The sequence below is a fragment of the Triplophysa dalaica genome, chromosome 7, assembly GCF_015846415.1.
Source record: "Triplophysa dalaica isolate WHDGS20190420 chromosome 7, ASM1584641v1, whole genome shotgun sequence".
Lineage (NCBI taxonomy): Eukaryota > Metazoa > Chordata > Actinopteri > Cypriniformes > Nemacheilidae > Triplophysa > Triplophysa dalaica.
The window spans coordinates 5,693,119-5,714,768 of NC_079548.1; the positions used below are offsets into that span (position 1 = coordinate 5,693,119).

At 41.4% G+C, this 21,650-nt stretch overlaps 1 protein-coding gene across 1 annotated transcript; it reads right to left on the reverse strand.

The window, feature by feature from the left end:
* Positions 1–300: 300 nt before the first annotated feature.
* Positions 301–8,513, reverse strand: LOC130425802 (MAM domain-containing glycosylphosphatidylinositol anchor protein 2-like). The gene is made up of 11 exons (XM_056752200.1): positions 8,466–8,513; positions 8,103–8,378; positions 7,546–7,827; positions 7,325–7,462; positions 7,088–7,246; positions 6,722–7,000; positions 6,377–6,636; positions 5,970–6,080; positions 703–808; positions 515–600; positions 301–408 (listed from the first exon to the last, which is right to left on the reverse strand). The coding sequence occupies exons 2-11, from the start codon at positions 8,296–8,298 to the stop codon at positions 301–303; spliced, it is 1,725 nt and encodes a 574-aa protein (XP_056608178.1). The 5' UTR covers positions 8,299–8,378; positions 8,466–8,513.
* Positions 8,514–21,650: the final 13,137 nt, after the last annotated feature.

The following is a 21,650-nucleotide window of genomic DNA, read 5'->3' on the forward strand; positions in this document are numbered from 1 at the left end:
GATGAGAACAGTGACTGTGGTGCAGCAGGTCACCATATATCACGATGCACGTAACTTGTAACTTGGACTTTGACTTTAAGTATATTTAAGTGTATTTTATTAAACTTTATTTTTCAAAACAGCAAAATAATTATTAAAAAAATATATATTATGGTGCATTTCAGAAGCATTTGATTATCATGTACCTTAAAATAAGTACATAAACCTACACAATCACAGTAACCACATCAATTAAGCGCAAGTCTTGCACATTACTTTATTACTTTTTTGCATGTTTGCAAAAGAAAATGCAGTAGAATTTTAATCTGGAGGCACAAACTGGCATGCAGCACAGCTGAAGTACTTCCTGGGGTCCACCATTTTAGCGCACTGTATGTGGAACCATCGGTCACACACGTCACACTGGACCTGTAGGAACAGAAGTAATAGTAATGCAACAACATTTCTAAGATAAATAACTGAAATACAATATAGCATACTATCATGACAGATGTATACTTAATACAATTTTTACCCAAGCATTTTCTTTTTTTTTGGCAGTTGTCCTTCCTTGCCCTGCATCCTTCTCCCCACAATAGTGGCAAAGCTCACTGAGGTCATCTGGTCACCAATAAAACAATACAACTTAGGAATGGGTTTCATCTGTTAATCATTGAAATAATATACGATATCGTGAAAATGACAGAAATAAACAAATAATACCTGTCTCGTTTAGGAGTGTCAACGCCACCTGTTTTCTGTATTTTTCAGCCGCAGAGGGGTCATTTGAAAATTGAAGAGGCTCTCCAGCAAGAATTTTCTCTGCATACTAATAATGAGATAATAATAATAATTATAATAAAACATAATAATATATGAGAAAGTTTAATAAATTCCAAAAAGTTAACACATTCAAAACAACCTTTATTTTCAAATGAAATCCCAAATGGCCAATCTCTGATTCATTTTTAAAAATGTGATAATAATGGCTAATAGATGATGAAAACCAGTGTCTTCAGAAATCAGCAAATTACCTTAAAACACCTGCAAAGGTTTCCTGAGCCTTTAAATGGTCTCTCAGTCAAAAGAGTGAATATGAAGAACAATAAGGTTATTCTGTGTAAAACAGGGGAAGGTAACGGATTATTTTAGGCCCGTTAAAGTGCATCGTGAAATATGGTGACCTGCTGCACCACAGTCACTGTTCTCATCACAGCTAAATGCTTTTCAGGATAAGACCAAGAAGGCATAAGATGTCTAAAGAGTGAATATGAAGAACAATAAGGCTATTCTGTGTAAAACAGAGGAAGGTAACGGAATATTTTAGGCCCGTTACTGTGCATCGTGATATATGGTGACCTGCTGTACCACAGTCACTGTTCTCATCACAGCTAAATGCTTTTCAGGATAAGACACAGAAGACATTAGATGTCTAAAGAGTGAATATGAAGAACAATAAGGCTATTCTGTGTAAAACAGAGGAAGGTAACGGATTATTTTAGGCCCGTTAAAGTGCATCGTGATATATGGTGACCTGCTGTACCACAGTCACTGTTCTCATCACAGCTAAATGCTTTTCAGGATAAGACACAGAAGACATTAGATGTCTAAAGAGTGAATATGAAGAACAATAAGGCTATTCTGTGTAAAACAGAGGAAGGTAACAGATTATTTTAGGCCCGTTAAAGTGCATCGTGATATATGGTGACCTGCTGTAGGACTAAAAGGTTACTTTGTACATTATAAACATATAATTTTATAATATTATGTTCTTATGTACATTTTATAGCCTATAATGCATGTATGTATAACACGAAGCTCATTTATGTTCATGTTTCTTAAATGGACAATGTTTAGGCCCGTTAAAGTGCATCGTGATATATGGTGACCTGCTGTACCACAGTCACTGTTCTCATCACAGCTAAATGCTTTTCAGGATAAGACACAGAAGACATTAGATGTCTAAAGAGTGAATATGAAGAACAATAAGGCTATTCTGTGTAAAACAGAGGAAGGTAACGGATTATTTTAGGCCCGTTACTGTGCATCGTGATATATGGTGACCTGCTGCACCACAGTCACTGTTCTCATCACAGCTAAATGCTTTTCAGGATAAGACACAGAAGACATTAGATGTCTAAAGAGTGAATATGAAGAACAATAAGGCTATTCTGTGTAAAACAGAGGAAGGTAACGGATTATTTTAGGCCCGTTACTGTGCATCGTGATATATGGTGACCTGCTGTACCACAGTCACTGTTCTCATCACAGCTAAATGCTTTTCAGGATAAGACACAGAAGACATTAGATGTCTAAAGAGTGAATATGAAGAACAATAAGGCTATTCTGTGTAAAACAGAGGAAGGTAACGGAATATTTTAGGCCCGTTACTGTGCATCGTGATATATGGTGACCTGCTGTAGGACTAAAAGGTTACTTTGTACATTATAAACATATAATTTTATAATATTATGTTCTTATGTACATTTTATAGCCTATAATGCATGTATGTATAACACGAAGCTCATTTATGTTCATGTTTCTTAAATGGACAATGTTTAGAATTGTCGTGATTGCTGTTCTATTATTAGGATAAAAGTGAATATATATATATATGTGTGTGTATATATATCTACATCTACACATACACACACCTACATATTGGCTATAAAACAATTACCATGGAAATCACAATAATTCCAAACGAATTAAATGAACCTGCTTTGTACAGTTCAATCGGCGTGTTCAGCTACCCACGTCACGTGAGCACTCTCAAACAGACTTTCTGAAAAGCCCGCTCACAGTAACGTGCACGAGAACAAAGCGCGTTACTGCCCAAGATTAAAAAGCTGCGCACGAGCACAAAGCGCATCCTCGCCCGAATTTACGCTCTTTGCGTAGAGAACTGTCGATAGGGACAACAGCGCCTACTAGGGTCACAAAATATCACGGGTAACAGAAAATTTTGTAACACAGTGACCGCATTACTGCAGAAGCTGCACCGATCCGTCTGTCAATCTCCCGTTCCTTCCTTCCCTCACTCGTGAACAAGACCCCCAGATACTTGAACTCCTCCACTTGAGGCAGGAACTCTCCACCCACCTGAAGTGGGCAAGCCACCCTCTTCCGACTGAGAACCATGGCCTCGAATTTGGAGGTGCTGATTCTCATCCCAGCCGCTTCACACTCAGCTGCAAACCGTCCCAGTGCATGCTGAAGGTCCTGGTCTGATGGGGCCAGCACGACAACATCATCCGCAAAGAGCAGAGATGAAACCGCAATGTTCAACATTAAAAAAACAACCGTCAACTTACTAATACAATGAACTGTAGCTCGTCACATACCGCCTTCACTCCTGGTGTGTACAAAAACTCTAAATAACATGAACAACTTCTGTCCTCGGGTGCTATAGCGACGGCGCTGCTGAAACTCCACCTAAAACTCCTTCGGTCCCCGCGGATGGAGGTTGAATCCGTGGTTACCATAATATGAAACGTGAATGTAGATACCTCTATATAACGTTACCAGTATGATAGTCACGAAATATGGAAAAAAAATACTTAATAAGTCACTTACCACAGGTGTTAATCCCTCATTTTGCGCACTACCCCAATCTCGACTGTTGAAGATCATCCCACCTTTGTAGATTTTAAATTTACAGCAATATTCTGTACATATGAGTTAATCCGTCACGTGACCCCAGAATGCATTGCACTTTACAGCAATATTCTGTATTATTAAAAAAAGGCAGCTTCTGTAAAATAACGCTGTAGTTGTTACAGCAATTCGTTACACTGTAGCAATACGAAGGTTTCGGGAAACCCAGCCCTGAACACTACTTCTCTCTCACACACTGTTTAATACCAAAGAACTGAAATAGAAACACTTTCACAACCACAACAAGATCCTCTTCATCTCTATATTCCAGCAGACCACAAACACTGACTGCTGTCACAATAATAATATATATGTACAAGTGAAGATACAGTAAATCAAATATTAATTGTTTATACTTAGACTTATGAATTTTAACAACCCCATCAAAGTATTTAAACTTCAGAACTCATTCTTCATCATTAGTGCTACAGACACAAATGTTAGTGGAGATCAAGCTTGTTGTGGAGTGTGATGTTGTGTTTTTAAACAAAAAAACATATGATTTCTGTTTACTGGATAATGAAATAAATCCAAAGATTTACTGAACATTAAAGAGTTAAATCTGAAGACCTGACTAGGCCACCAAACCAACCTGATGCTGAAAGAGGAAGAAGTAAAAACCCATAAATGAATGAATATCTGCTGATGTTGCAGTTTCAGTCACAGTGTGAAGAGATGCTCACACCAGAGTTTAACACATCTCATCTCCACATCATATGTGTTTCATGCTAAAGGTTTTAATGCTCTGACATGAAACCTATTATATATAAAATCATTGACTTAATGCCATTTTCGAGTCAATCGAAGTGTAATAGATTTGTTGTTTTAGAGTTCCTTTTGTCTTTAGACCTCAAAAAGACAAAGTGACGGTAAAGAGGAAAAAAATGAAACCGCATTTGCTAGCAACTCACTAAAAAGAAATCTAGAAACCATAAACCAACTTTCCTCTGACAGTCACAACACGATGACAGATCGGGCAAATAAACAAAAGCATCAGTCAAATCTGACCAGCAGAATATCAATAAAACAATCACAGAAAGTGTTCAAGCAACTTTAAAAAGACAAATCTTGAGCCAAACTGACCTGCAATGACAAAGTGATCAAACAGAAAATGTTGGAGGTAACATACAGCGATTTATGTTAATGCATAGATTAATAATATAGATCAATAACTTACTGAGGAAAAACAAACTTACCTTCACACAAGAAATAAATGTGTTGCATAGCATCATGTAAAATTTAAGAGAGCAAAACAGTTCACTAATGAAGCGATGTTTCATTTGATGGAATTATGATGTTTGAAGAAAAATGGCTACCAGTCATAGGTTTATAATTTCAACTTTCATAGTGTCATTTAGGAATAGAAATAGTAAAAACATATTAGAAAATAGATCAAATCTATCAGTCATTAAAGACCACTTCTTTGTAAGATGTTAACCCTGGTCCAGAAGCATTTTCGGTTTCAGTTTATTATTATTATTAGTTGTGTTTTTTAGTATCAGTGTTAAGATATTATTTAGCACGTTAAATCAGACAGACATATTCTGTTGGTTGTATTTTGTTCAAATACAGTGTTTGTGTAGCTGGAGCAGGAAGGTCTTCTGATCTATACAACTGTGACACTGAGATATTATTGTAGTTAACATGTTAGTTATCAGATTTTAATGATAAACATATTGAAAATGATTGTGAATGAAAAACAACTTATTTATTTCAACATCGGTGTGTGTTGATATCCATTTATTTCTTCTTAAAATTTAATAAACGTTATATCTCTTGTTTTTTGCTGTCATTTTTTTTGCACACTTAACTTGACCAGACAACCCACTTCAAAAGGCATGTGTGTTCACTGAAATATATTCATTGGAGTGGAAAAAATGGAGACACATATTCAGTTAATTTTTTTTGTAAAGCACTTTTAATGTCAATACATATAGTTTCCAGAGAAACACCTTAGTAAGCAAGTAGAGGATGACAACAGCAAGCAAAGTGAATCTAAAAAAGCTAGAACCTAAATCTTGGAATACACAGGATTTGACCGGGAAAGTCATCCTCATCAGACCAGCACATATTTGAATGAATTTATGAAAAATGTACATCAGATAGACAGGACTGTCACTAATAGACTCAAAGCTGATCCTAATTCTACAGGTCCACCCCCAAACCGATTTACACCCCAATCCCCAGAATTCCTAGCAAAAGCCCCACAAACAGATATCAATCTTCATTTCTCCAGATATAATCCAGACACATCCAGTGTTAATGATCATATTGACTACTTTGTTGTTTAATTAAAAAAGAACCTTGTATATTAACAACCTAAAATATCAGACCAATGTTTCTTCTCTCAATCTGTAGCATTTGAACACCAGCACGACTGTCACTATCAGATATGGACAAACGGCCAGCAGAAAACTGGGAATCTTGAAGACAGAAATCTTCTCCTGAAATGATCCTGAAACAGTTTTAACACAAGTTATCATACAGATTATCTGAACTATAAAAAAATCAGTGTACAGTTGTGCTCCAAATTATTCATGTCATAGATAAATATGATCAAAAAAGGGCTTTGGCTCTTTTATTTAAAAGTGACAAAAATCAAACATTGTTGTTATTATTGTTATTTATGAGAGATCCAAATGCTTTATGATGCAGATTTATTTGTACAGCTTTCTTAGATCATATTTGCCTGTTTAGGATTAGAATAATTATGAGCTCAACTGTAGGTCACATGACAGACTCGCTCACCTGTGACTGAGATCCAGCTCTTTGGAGACTCTCCTCTCTCTGGGTGTTTACAGTAGTAGAAACCCTCATGTGACTTTGAGACTGTAGAGATGATCATCATGTCTCCTGTAGTCTGATTCTGCACCACTGATCCATCTTTATAGAATTCAGCTCTGAGGTTTGATGGGTTTTTATCTCCATATAAACAGTGAAGAGTCAGAGAATCTCCTTCAGTCACAGGATGAACAGGACTGTCCAGAATCACATCACCATCTACACAACAGAGGAACAAATGTAATGTAGTGTAATATAAGTGATATTTTGTGTTAAGATAATAAATACAGAATTATAAACTCACTGTGTATTGAGATATTAACAGGATGAAGTTTGTGTCCAGATTCAGACTCACACCAGTACACTCCAGTGTCAGATGTGATGAGAGATCTGATTGTACATGTAGATTCTGTTCCTGTAGATCTGACTGATGATGATGAAGAAGTTTCCAGTGTGTTTGTGTATCTTCTCACTGTCCATCCAGTAGAGTTCCTGTGATCGTCACAGCTCAGAGAGAGAGATTCAGATGAGAAGTGTTGAGTTCTGTTGGGTCTGATGATCAGAGACACTGAAGAAGAAACACCTGAGAAGAAAAACACAGCTTATAGATGAATGAAGAAATGAATGATATAAGAGCTTGTTGTTGTTTAGTTGTGTGTGTTGAAGTCACCAGTGATCCACAGTGGTTGTGTGCTGCTGTTGTGTGTGTGATAGACTGGATCTCCTCTCTCTGCTCCGCACATATAAACTCCTGTGTGCTTCAGAGCAGCAGAACTCACAGTGTAGTTTCCTTTAGATCCTCCACTGCTGTCTGACACCAGATCATAACCTGTCAAGGGAAATGTGCTATACATTAAGATTTAAAGATGGAATATTAAAAAGAGAAAATAAACTGAGAGTGTATTACCTGAGGAGAGATTGTGTTCAGTGAACCAGCTGAATGTCCAGCCTGTAGAGGATCTGTTAACCTCACACATCAGAGTCACTGAATCTCCTTCAGTCAGCCACTGCTGTGGAGAAACTCTTAAAAGTGTCTTGGGTTTATCTGAAAGTGAGAAATCTCTCATGAATAACATGTTACACTTCAGCTCTTCACACTAATAATGATGAACAAACATATAAACTCACATGATGATACAGTCAGTGTAACAGCTTCACTCTTCTCAGAGTTTTGTCCATTTACACTCTTTCCTCTACACGTGTAGTGACCGCTGTCACTGTGATAAACTCTGATTTTACACTCTTGTGTTTTGCATCGGTTGACTGTATACTGTTGGTTATATTTCTCTACAGTCCAGCTGTATGTCCACTCAGTGTCTTGTTTAGTCTGTATGTCACATCTCAGAATGACAGTTTCTCCTGAGAACAGCTGTTTGTCAGGCTCAACTCTCAAAACTGCTTTAGGACTCTCTGTACAAACACAACACATAATATCATTTATTTATTTGTATAAATCAGATCAAATGTTCAGATATACAGCATGTGTTTGCATGTGTTTTGTAGAATATTTTAACATCTAACAGAATATTTCTCCTTTTGTGTTACATTGATGACAGAAAGTTTGAAACAGCGTAAGAGGACATCAAATAATGACAGAAAATGTATTCATGGAGTTAAGACAGTACAACCCACAGAACAGATGAAATATCTACCTGACTGAGGTCCATGACATCTCAAAATCTCACCTGTAACATTGATCCACAGAACATCACTGTAGTCTGTGTAATAGACTGGATTCCCTCTTCCAGCTCTACACCAGTACTGACCTCCATCTGAAACTCTAACATTGGACATTGTGTAGGTGTTTGTATCTGTTGTCGTCTTCTCAGTGTTCTGTGTGTGTTGATACCAGTAAAACTTCCATCCAGTGAACTGATTCATGAGACACGTCAGAGTCACTGTGTTTCCCGTCAGTACAGATCCTTCAGTATCTGATGTGAGTTCAGCTTTTGGTTTTGATCCTGCAGGAGAATAAAACACATTCAGATGCTGAAGAGTCTCAGAGTTCATCTGCTTCTCTCTGAGTCTTTATTACAGTCATGACTGACCTTTAACAGAGAGAGTCACATGATCACTGTCCTGTGAGGATGAGGGGCGTTTAGTTCTCTCTCCTCTACACCAGAACTCATCCTGATCAGATGCTGAACTGATGGTGAAGATGTTTGAGTCTGAAGAAAACGTCTTGGTTACGTATGTAACCTCAGTTCCCTGATGGAGGGAACGAGACGTTGTGTCGAGAACGACAGATGGGGTTCGCCCTTGAGAACCAATCAACTGTGACTACTATAGAAAAGGCCAATGAAATTTGGCGAATGCAATTTGCATGCCGGGCTCCGCCCCCGGAAATCCGGTATAAAAGGAGGCCGGCGTGCAGCATTCACTTACCTTTGTTCTGAAGAGCCTGAGACCTCTCAAACTGCAGCAGAATACGATACGTGTTCGTGGCATAAGGGACACAACGTCTCGTTCCCTCCATCAGGGAACTGAGGTTACATACGTAACCAAGACGTTCCCTTTCTGTCGGTCTCTCGACGTTGTGTCGAGAACGACAGATGGGGTTGCCTATGGAAAACGCCACAACGCTGTATCGCGTCACAATCTCTAGCGAAGCGACGGTAACGAAGGTAAGAAGAAAAGGTAAATAGCACACTGACCCAACCTGTTAGAGGGTGGAAAGGTGCTTTCGCAGGCATACGCCCCCCCGGATGCCAGTCCTACATGTCGCCACGCAGGACGTGGGCTGACACCGGGTTTACGCGAAGGTTGTTAACCCTTGCGAAGGTGTTTGGGCATAGCCCAACCCGCAGCTCTACAGATGTCTGCTAGAGAGGCGCTTCTGCCAGTGTCCAGGAGGTGGCTAAACTCCGTGTGGAGTGAGCCCTCACTGCCAATGGGCATGGGAGATTCTGAGATCGGAATGCCGTCGTAACGGTGTCCACGACCCAGTGCGCCAGCCTCTGTTTGGAGACAGCCTTCCCCTTCTGCTGTCCTCCAACAGACACGGAGCTGGTCAGAGCTTCAGAGCTCTGCGTGCGGTCCAGTACGTACTGGACACAACACTAATCGGGTTGGGTCTTCCTCCCCTATGGGGAGCGCCTGCAAGTTCACCACTTGGCCCCGGAGGGAGTAATGGGAACTTCTTGGGCACGCATCCGGGCCTGGGTCTCAAGATAACGTGAGAGTTTCCAGGGCCGAGTTTAAGGCAATCCAGGGACACGGAGGATGCTCGGTGGTCCCCTACCCTCTTGAAGGAAGAGAGCGCCGTCAGGAGGGCCGTCTTACTCTATGAGGAAGATCGGAACCTCCGAGGGGCTCTTTGGGGGGCCCTGAGGCTCCCCAGGACCACTTAGGGTCCCAAGAGGGTATGGAGCGGAGATGAGGCGGATTCCGCCCTCTCGCTGCTTAGGAACCTGGTGACCAGGTCGTGTTGCCCTAGAAACTTTCCACCGACTGAGTCGTGATGAGTGGCAATAGCGACTACATACACTTTCAGTGTGGAAGGGAGATGTTAGTCTCCAGTCTCGTGAGGAGGGGAACACAATCCTGATCAAGCACCTCAGTGGGTCTTTCTCGTTGAGAAAGACACCAGGACGAGAAGAGGCACCGTCTAGAGGCGTGTAACCGCCTAGTAGATGGGGCCCTAGCCTGGGTGATGGTCTCAGCCGTATAGGGGGAGTAGCCATCTTAGGATCTTCTCGTCCCGTCTAGAGACCAGACATGGGTGTTCCAGAGGTCTGATCTGGGATGCCAGAACGTGTCCTTCCCCTGAGAGAGCAGGTCCTCTGTCAGGGGAATGGTTCAGGGGGAGTCGCTGTCCAGAGCATCGGCTCTGAGGCCAAGTGCGGTTAGACCGGTGTGGTGTAACCAATAACACTTGGTACTCCTGCTCCCTGACCTTGCACAGAGTCTGTACAAGAAGGCTCCTGGGGGGGGGAAGGTGTGCTTCCGCCCATCCCGCGGCCAGCTGTGCGCAAGGATATCCGTGCCGAGGGCAGGGACTATCAAGCGGGCAAATGGTGGTGTTACGGGAGGTGAACAGGTTTTACCTGGGCCTACCCGAACAGCCTCCAAATGAGCTGGACTGCACGGGGGTGGAGTCGCCACTCTCCACGAGGCATAAACTGGCGAGAAAGCACGTCGGCTGTCTAGTTCAGTTTGCACGGGTTGTGTGGCCTGCAGGGAACGAGTCACCTGTTGACTCCACCGGAGGAGGCGTCGAGCAAGTTGTGTTTAGCTGCTGTGTGCGAACGCCACCCTGACGATCTGTATTCGCTACAGCTATAGTGCTGTCCTCGGAACAGCACGTGCATGTCTCGCACGAGAGGCCGTAGCCTGCTCAGTGCAAGTAGCATAGCCCACAACTCTTGGCAATTGATATGCCAGCGCAGGCGGGGGTTCGTCCAACACCCCACCTGCGTGCCCGTTGCACACTACACCGCACCCCTGCAGGGAGACTTCAGTCGTCACCACGACCTGCCTCATAACCTGCTCAAAGGGACCTGAGTCCGTCGAAAAAGTCATAAAGACTAGGGGTTATGGTGCGTCGGCAGCAGGGCGGCATCACCATGCGCCTGCTGCCGGTGTGCCACGCTCTCCTCGGAACTCGACTCTGAAACCAGTGTTGGAGCGGTGTCATGTGCATCAACTCGAGGGGTATTAACCCGCGAGGACGCCATGTGTCCCAGGAGCCTCTGAATTGTTTCAGGGGGACCGCTGTCTGCCTAAAATGTTCATTTCAGACAGTTCAACACTGGTTGGGCACAACTGCGGACAGGTGTGCCGACATGGTGACAGAGCTGAGTTCCATACCGAGAAAGAGGATGCTCTGCACTGGGGAGAGCTTGCCCCTCTCTTGGTTGACCTGGAGTCCCAATCGACCTAGGTGCCGGAGCACCAGGTCCCTTTGTGTACATAACAGATCTCGCGAGTGTGCCAAGATAGGCCAGTCGCTGAGATAGTTTAGTACCCGCTCGCCTTCCTCCTCTCAGGGAGAAAGGGCGGTCAGGGACAGACCGAAAGGGAGGACTCTGTACTGATATGCCCGCCTCTCGCACGCGAACCGTGGGAACGGCCGGTGTCGAGGAGGATCGAGACATGAAAGTAAGCGTCCTTCAGGTCGATTGCCACGAACCAATCCTGACACCTCATAGATGTCAGGACGCGCCTCTGTGTGAGCACCCTGAATGGCAGCTTGTGAAGGTGCTCTGTTCAGGGTACGCAGCCTTTGGGGGCAACCCGCCGTCTTTCTTGGGAACGATGAAGTGCGGGTGGTGACCCACTGAACATCTTGGTTTTGAGGGACGAACTCGATGCCTGTTTTGCCAGAAGGGTGGTGACCTCTACCCGAAGTACGGAGGCGTCCCTGCCTCTGACAGAGGGAGAGATGATGCCCCGAAACTTGGGTGAGTCTCTGGCGAACTGGATCGAGTAACCAAGACGGACCGCCCTCATTAGCCAGCGAGACAGTGTGGGCAGCTCTCGAGCTCCCAGGGACTGTGACAGGGTGACCAAGGGGACGGTCTGCTTCATCATTCCCACGGGGGGTGGTTCGTCGGCTGGCGGAGCTAACCATGTCGCGGGGAGTCCCCGGAGGGAAGGTTTTTGCTCCACCTGCTTACCTGCCTGGCGGGACAACGGCACGCACTGTCGGTTTGAGAGTGGTGACGGCTGTCGTATGTGTACGACCTCACGCCTCGCCAGGGTGTGAGGTCGGTTCGCCGAGCACAGTCCAGTGGAGTGTGCGATCGGCTGCAAGTAAACCCGGGGAGAACAGAAAACTCAGTGAGTAAGTGGGCGCCAAGCCCTAACAAGGGCCCGGCTTTGGTGACGAGGCAGGAGTCGTCCCGTACCGACCGATCAGAGCCGTGGCTGTGAAGGTTCGGGCCCGATGTTGTTCTCCCTGGGGTCTTCCCGTCGGTGTCCCTTCTCGCGAGGAGGTTGCTGACGGGGTGGAGGTTTCCCCCTCGACCTCTGCTTCCGGGGTGCCGCCTGTGGGGGCACAGGAACCGGAGCCGATGTCGAAAGGGTCCGGGGTTGCAGGGAAGCAGACGTCACGTGAGATCTCGGAGGCCTGTAGGCGGCCGAGTCGCGGCGTGAAAAAAATGTGGTTAATTGCCACTGTCTGCTTCGCCGTCAAAAAACTGCTGAGCGCAGTCCTCGACGGTGTTACCAACAACCCACCCTGCGAGATGAGTGCATCAAGAAAGCGGACTTCCTTGCTGTCACTCTTCTGCACAAGGTATAGCCGGGGGTGTCTCTCCTGGACCACTACCGTGGACATCGTCCGACCCAGGGCCCGTGCCGCCGCCTTAGTCGCCCGTAGAGCGCTGTCAGCGGTGGCACGGAGATCCTGCATTCTACCCGGGTCGGCCTTACCCTCGTGGAGCCCTCTCAACGCCCTGGCCTGGCGGACCTGCAGGATGGCCAAGGCATAGAGAGAGGAGGCAGCCTGGCCCGCAACATCGCAAGCTTTCGACACCAGTGATGCCGAAGTCTTACGTGCTTTGGACGGTAGGAGTGGTCGATCCCCCCCCAGGTGGTAGCCGTCCGCGGCACAGGTGCACCGCAGGCGGACGTTCCACCCGGGGGATCTCGACGCAGTCCTTGGCTGCCTCACCATCGAGGGAAGTAAGGGAGCCGGAGCTGGTTTCACTGGAACGGTCCGTGAGTGGAGCGTTCCAAGTTTTACACAGCTCCTCATGCACCTCCGGGAAAAACATGGCACCCGGGGTGGGCGCGGTTTGCACCGCGCACCGACCTCGGGAACCACGTATCCCCGGGTTAGCACGGATGACATCACTTCTGCTTCCTCCTGAACTCGACCGCTGGGGGTGGAGTTTGGATTCGGCAGAGTCGGATGACAGTCTCCCTCCGATGCTGCGAGCGACATCTCATCGTTTCCGAGTGTGTGCGTGAGGATCCGGACGGTATGCCACCGCCGGTTGGGGAACGTTCAGAAGAGCGAATCGGGGTGCGATCGGCCCGTGAGCACTTGGCTGGCGGGTTTACGTTCGCAGAGTTCCCCGTATCACTAACGCTGCTAACGTGGGTGGTCATCAGGGCCGTAGCCACAGATGTCACAGCCCGGGTAGCAGACGAAATGGTGGCTGGTTCCCGTAGGAAGACAGCCACCCGTGACCGCAACTTCTGAATGACAATCTGCCCGCAGTGCAGGCAGATGTGTCAACGAACGCTGCTTCAGTGTGCTGGACGCCCAGACACCTAATGCAGCGATCGTGTCCATCCCCCTCCTCGATGAGGGTGCCGCACCCAAGAGAACAACGAGACATGCCGCGCTGGAGAATGCTCAGTCAGTCCTGAAAAGGACTTTTAGAAAAAATCTCTAACACCTCCGGAACCGCCGAGACGCCCAGGGGAAGGTCGCTGCAGGAAGGGACGATCCGCTGTAACACGTCGTAGCACCAGCGTGTAGTTGTAGAGGATTGAATCCTGAGTTGTACTCATGAGCGATGGCTCTGAAGAACAAAAGGTAAGTGAATGCTGCACGCCGGCCTCCTTTTATACCGGATTTCCGGGGGCGGAGCCCGGCATGCAAATTGCATTCGCCAAATTTCATTGGCCTTTTCTATAGTAGTCAGAGTTGATTGGTTCTCAAGGGCGAACCCCATCTGTCGTTCTCGACACAACGTCGAGAGACCGACAGAAAGGGAACACTGGATTCACAGTTCTGTCTTTATACCACAGATATCTCCAGTCTAATGATCTGTATTGTTCTTCTATCTCACACTTCAGAGTGACTGTCTCTCAAGTGAACACAGATGTGTCTGGTGTTACTCTCACTGTAGCTCTGGGTAAATCTGTTAAAATAATCCTTATTCAAACTCAGGGCTGTAGTACACACGCAATACTCAAGGGTGCAACTGCTTTTATAGTAAATGACAAAATAGACACAAACATTTATTTTGTTCCTAACAAATAAATAAACTCGATTTCATTTATCAAACAGAGCAGAACAGAAGAGAAAGATAAGGTTGTGAAATCTGAAACACTGTTCAGTTTATCTTGTGTTTATCATCACAGACAGAAGTGACAGACTGATGCTCTGTGTTTCATTCCGGCATGTTTTTCATCATTCAAGATTTAATAATAGTTCATAAAAAATGAAAATGTCATCATAAATGTATGACTTCCAGTATTTAATTGAAAAAAAAAATGCAATAATACAACGCTGATCTGGAATTGATCAGTCCCCTGGATGGGAGGGAATAACATAAAATAATACAAATGAATCATACAATTAAAAATCTTTTGAAAAGGAATTTAACTGATTAAACTTAAATATTTAGTCAGATTTTGGCTATTTTATTGATCCTCTAATAATCAACACAATTACAAACAACGTAGCACTAAAATTGAATTTATTATCAAAGATAATAAAGAATAATGTTTTTTGTGTTGTTTACTACCGGGCACTGAAAAATTATAATTATAATACTGTATATGGGCTAAATATTATGGCCTTGTCGTGTAAAGTTGATTCTGCTCAGCTGAAGAAAGAAGGTAATTTACGATAGCATGAAGGTAAGATAATTGTATTATATATTTTAGACAGTTTTGGTTGAACTACTGTAGTTATTTACTCTTTTTTGCAAATATCTTTTTTTAATCAACAGCCGGAGTAACTATGGAGCTGTCTGTCATTCTCTGGCACATCACTGATTTTGATTTCATTTATTCCAGGTGAAAACAGTTTTTATAAAACGGTCAGTTCTGGTCCTTGATTCTGATTGGTTGAGCCGTGTTCTTAGCCGTTATAAAATACCCTGATTTATACCTGCTGACCTCATCACAAAGCCTAAGTATCACTGTGTCACTCTTGCAGTGTTGCTTGGTCCTGATGTGCATTTGGAAAAACTGTTTTATAAGAGCAAGAAGCCCTGTGAAGCTGTGGGTTACAGTACATTATATAACATCTGAGGGGGCTTCACTTCACGTCGTGCCTAAGCGGTTATAAAATGAACCGTCACCCATTGCTTCTTGGGCCTTTTCGCTTTCATTTACTATGATCTTCTCTCCAGCAAAGAAAGTCATAATTTCATTATAAAAATAATGTCATAGTTTTGTCCCACCTTGTCTTGTTTTTCATGACCTAGTGGCAGAATCATGACAGAACCTCTTGTGGAGAGAGGCAATATGGCCTTCCATACACTCTCTCCGTTCTAGTCTCTGTTTCTGCCCTCTCGTCTCCTCAATAATTATTTTATGCCCCACAGCTGTTCCCTCTTGATTTGATTCCTTTAAAATTGCCTCGTTTGGATGCAGCCTGTATTTTCGTAGGAAAGCTTGATTGAGTGTGTGGGGAAGTGGTTAGTGTTCCCGACTGGAGCGCTTTGGTCGTAGGGACGAGTCTTTGTAAAAGCATCGTCACATCATTCAAACTTGAGATTCTTTATTATATTTTTTATTTTGAGTTTTTAGCAGATGTTTTGGCTATACCTTATGCCCAGGGATGGATTATGATCTCAAAGGCCCCAGGGCCAGTTACCTTCAAGGGCACACCTCCGACAATTTTTCTGTACTTAGCTGCGCATACATGGTTATATAAAGTGAAATTTAAGATGATAATGAATATTAAAACCATTCTCGCTCTCCATTAAATGCCTGCGCTACGCTAAAAAATAATCTGAACAGGGTTTTTAGAAATCTAATATTAGCTACACAGCAAAAAATCAACCATGGACCATAAAGCGTATGAAACACACAACATATGGTTCTGTTTGTTAGGTAAAATTTGGCTAGATTTCACATTAAGTGATATTGATCCCGAGATGATCGCTGTCCATAGATCACTACAAGTACTGACGTAACCAAGCCTCGTTTGCAAAAAAATCACTTGACTTAGCCAGTTTGATACGCGCTTCGAAGCACTGATTCGATACTGGTTTCGAAGCTTCATGAACCTGTTTTGAATGTGCCCATCACTTATTTTTTCAGTCTGGTTCCTGTTTTTACTGTTAATCCTAGTTTATTCTATGCTATTGGTGTACTGCACTGCCTGTGCTTGGGTTCTTCCACCACAACCGTGACAAGTACAGGACACTACATTTCATCCTTCAACAGATGATTATGCATTTCTATTTGAATATCAGAAGTGACAATTAAATAGCTTTAGAAAATCCAACATTGTTCGTTTCGATGCGTATCATTTATTAAATTGTTACTTATTTTGTGTTTATTGAATTTATTGTGTATGCATTGAATTTGACTGGGTTACTCTCGAGAAGAGATTTTAATCTCAAGAAACTAGTCTGGTTAACTAAAGGTTGAAATAAATCTCACATCACAAACAATTGAATCTATACAGACAAAATAAATAATTTTATAGTCATTTTGGGTATAGCTTTTTAAAGTAGAAAACAAGGTTTTAGTGGAGAATGTTAACTTTAAGAAAAATAAATGAACTAAAAGCATATATTTCTGATCCTTCTTAAACAAATACAGCATGATCACTTTCGTTTCTCACAATTAATGCACATATTAGATGTCTCTGTCCTTCTTTTCTCATTTTAAACACATTGATATTGAACTCACCCATCACAGTGAGATTAACAGCAGAGCTTGTTTGTGAAGTTTGTGGTCGTCCATATATCTCTGTTACACACCTGAACTGACTCTGATCAGATTGAGTAACTGAACTGATAGTGAGAGTGTTTGTGTTTACAGTGTAAGGATGAGTATTGGAAACTGCAGTACCACTTTTAAACCACAGATATCTCAGAGTCAGCCTATATCTCCAGATATGGTAATGATGATTTATCTCACACTTCAGAGTGACTGTCTCTCCAGTGAACACAGATGTGTCTGGTGTTACTCTCACTGTAACTCTGGGTAAATCTGAAATGTAAAGTCCAGTATGCTGATTGGTCATAATCCAATGGTATACTAATATCATTTTTTGTAATTTATTGTAAAATAATAAAAAATATATAATAATTAGGCCACGTTTAGGAAGCCAACGTCCGTATTACTTTTTGTGCAAAATAATAAAACCATGTCAAGAATATAATCATTATATTTTTTGTCATTTTATGACTATATACTTTGATGCTCCTAATCTAAATATAAAATCATGTGACTGGATTTCACATGAGACTGAGCGACTGGAGACAGATATTTTCTCAAGTATCAAAGTCAGACTCTATCTGATATGAGGCTGTCTGACTGTCATTCTCTGGCACATTATTTTATTTCATGTAAAAACTTGGTTTTATTTTATTTACAATGTTTCTTTCCCACGGCGTGACTTAAGTATTTATTTAATTGCAGGAAACATTTTCTTCATTTTTCCACACTAACACTAAAAAGTTACAATTATCTGTTTAAATATTATAAATCCAACAACGTTCATCACAATTCATGTTTGGTGAATGTTTTGCATATATTTTTTTAACGTATGATTTTCTCTTTACAAAAAACTACTGTAGTTGTGTTATTAATAAAATGTTTCATGATGAGCAAAATATGTCTGTATATTGAAGAACACACTCACCTGATACTGTCAGTGTAACTGCATCACTGGTGTCTGATGATCGTGATCCATCGGCCTCTGTTCCTCTACAGGTGTATTGACCTGCGTCAGACTCACTAACAGAACTGATTGTGTAATACTGTAGATTACTGATATTGTATTGTGAGAGCTGACTATGTCTTGTCTTATTCCAGCTGTATAGCCAGTTAGTGACTCCTCCTCCACTGATGTCACATGTGAGAGTGACAGTTTCTCCTCTGAATAATCGTCCATCAGGCCAAACAGACACTTGAGGTTTTGGTCTTTCTGTAAAATGACAAACAAATCACACTTAAATTATAGTCAGTTTGTGTCTCCAGTGAACACAGAATGTGGCTGCTCAAATGGTGTAATGTCTGTCAATATAAACTCATTGAGAGATGTGAACATTTTCATGTTTGTGTTGCTCTAACTGGCAAATGATAATGTATTTAATTTCATAGACAGTTACAAAATGAATTCTGAAAACTCATTTGAATGATAAATGTGATCTGCAAAGCTGTTATGTAATGTTAAATTTAAACACACAAACTTGTATTGTGCTTTCTTACTTACATATCACAATTTATAAAAATGTAAAAATTCAGTTCAAATTGTGTCTTTTTTATGTAAAACATAAAACCTCATTTTGAATGCTGTGTGTGAGGTTATAACTGAAAGATATTGAATCACCTGCAGCTTGTTCAGAGTGGATGTGTAAAATCATCACTGTAAAGAACAAAGAGAAAAACTTTATGACATGTAGCTGATAAATCATAAACCAATCATATTCATCTCAATGATTCTATGGTCCATGCTCAGCGGTTAAACAAGATATGTATATACACAATTCATTAATACATAATACTCTCGTTGCACAGACTGGTATCAGCATCATGACTATTACATTGATTTAAAGGGATAGTTAACCCAAACTCTAAAATTCTGTCATCGTTTACTCTCCCTCATGTAGAAATTACGTTGTTCTGATAAACACAGAGACAAACTTTTGGAAGAATGTTAGCAATTTTCAGAACATCATTAACTACCATAGGAGGAAAAATTTAATGATAGACAAAAGTGACCAAAAGTTTTTTTTCCAAATTATTAAAAATATCTTAGTTTGTGTTCAACAGAAAAATATATACAATATATTTTTCGAGGCAGTAGAACAAAGACATGTTTACAGGTTTGAAACAAACTGAGGGTGAGTAAATGAAGACAGAATTGACATTTTAGGGGGAACTTTTCCTTTAATACTCTCATCGCGTCTCACATTCACATTACTTTATACTAATGTTGTTGAAATAACATTTCATTCACCCTTGTCTGCGCTCGACACTTTGTGAGTCTATGTATGCAGAGTCGAATAGGAAGTATGGATGCCCACACTAGCTAAATCCAACATGGCAACCATGCAAGTTGGCAATTTTGAGAAAAAATAAATGATGCAAGAAATATGAAGGCAAATAGACTTCTTCAGTAAATATTCACTGGTGGGATCTTATGTACACAGTCAGACAGAGACAGACACATACACAGGGGGGTGCCAGAGGGTCAAGCATCCTTTTGACTCAAAATGTAAATATTCTACCATTGCCACTAACAATAATACTTACTTTTTTTAACAAACTTGTAACGTATTATTAGAAAAATGCATAATGATGAGGATTTAGAAGCATGCAATGTTTATCTGGTTGTATGTTTTGTCCTCCAATTTTTCATCCCTGCACATCACTTGCGGTTGCACTTATGAACAGTTCTATTTGTGGTTTTGTCTCTGAGGTCTGACTGTATCTCTATATCTGTCCTTAACCAGTGATCAGCCATAATGTTTATTTCTTGTTCATAGTGTATTTATTTGGAAATACTGGATGCAGTGATCCCTCTGAATCCGCAATCTTTCATCACGACGTGTCCAAATGCCTCTCATTTAAAGGATAGATTTCTCAGTTAATAATTCTAATTTTGCAAAAGAATGAAAAACAGCTCTTTTCTTCCTCTTTAGATGATGTGTGATTTTTCTCATCTCACTTCTTTGAATTGTGCTGCAGTTGCCGTTTAAGGATGTTTTACACATAAATGACACTGACTGTTTTCTGTCATGTACACTTGTGGTTGTGCACCACAGACATTAACATATATGTATATCTTGAAAGGATAGTTTATCAAATTCTGTTTAATTCTGTTAAAGACAAAGTGAGATATTTTTAATAATTTTTTATAACAGTTCTAGGGCACCTTTGTCTACCATTTAAACCAACTATAGTATTCAATGATATCAGAGAATTGAACATTGCTAACAATCTTTTAAATATCTTTCTCTGTGTTCATCGGAACAAAGTAATTTATACAGGTATGAAATGACAAATGATGACATATCAGTTACTATCACTTTAATTATGTGTTATTCACAGTAAATCTTGAATCTGAAAAATGTTCGACAAGATAGAAAAATTACAGGACGGCAACAGACAAACACCATCAGATACACAAAACTGAATTAACACACTGATCTCCCTCATCCACCGATAACACAACAGATGCATTTCTGTTTCATACAAACACAACACTATCTGCACTTACTGTACTGTCTCACACAAGCATCATTCACTCGTATACTGTATAATGAGATAGAAAGATTTAAAAACTGCATGAAAAATAAAAAATACATGAACAACAAATCACTTGATGTCGTACATGTGCAGTGAAACACAAGACAATAGAAGATAATAGATAATACTCACAGAGCACTAGAAGAAGAGACCTGAACTCCATACTGATCTACTGATGACACACTTCAACAAACACACTGTGTTAAACACTCAAACACTTCCTCTATTACACCATGAACCACATCAATGTGCTAGAAAAAAAATCTACAAAGAAGGGTCATACTTGTATACAAATGTATGAGTGCAACATTTTCATAAAGCGTTAAATGAAGTAAAGCATTTATTTGTCAATAACTTCAAATACAATAGTGATGTAGACGAGATTTGTAAAGATTTGTGCACAACTGCTGTATTTCACTCGCTGAACTGTAAATGTAAATGTAAATGAACTAAAATAAAAAAACCAAAACCTCAATGAGTCTCATCGTCATTCAGTCAGGTGAAAAACACTGATGGTGCTGAATGTCAATGACATGTACATGTGAAGATCAGAATAACATATGAAGTCTTATACTGACAGACTCAGTAAACAACAGATGAGATGAGAACACCACAGAAACCAGCTAAACTCTCCAAGGAAGTTTCATTCATCACACATTCTGTGAATGAGTTCTGATGCTTTGTGTGGAGATTATGTCCTTCTGCAGATTTGTGTGAAATACTTAACAAAAACTAAATTCGGGAGTCACTGTTATTAGATTTTCAGAATAATAAAGATCTAGGCTGCATTGACACTGAAGTTTTAATATACAGAAAGAGAAAGTTCAATGAAAAACACACAGATGAACAGGTCTATGAATATCAACTGTTGCATTTTCAGTCACAGTGTGAAGAGAAGCTCACAACTAGAAGTTAACACATCTCATCTGCACATCATGCATTTTTCATGCTAAACTTTTGTATTCTGACAAGAAACCAAAAAAGATACCAGATCACTGACTTAACAACAATTTCACATTTTAATGTGTGTAGCTCTTTAAAGAATCTTAAAGGGACAGTTCACCCAAAAATAAAAATTCTGTCATAATTTGCTCACCCGCTGTCAGAATTTG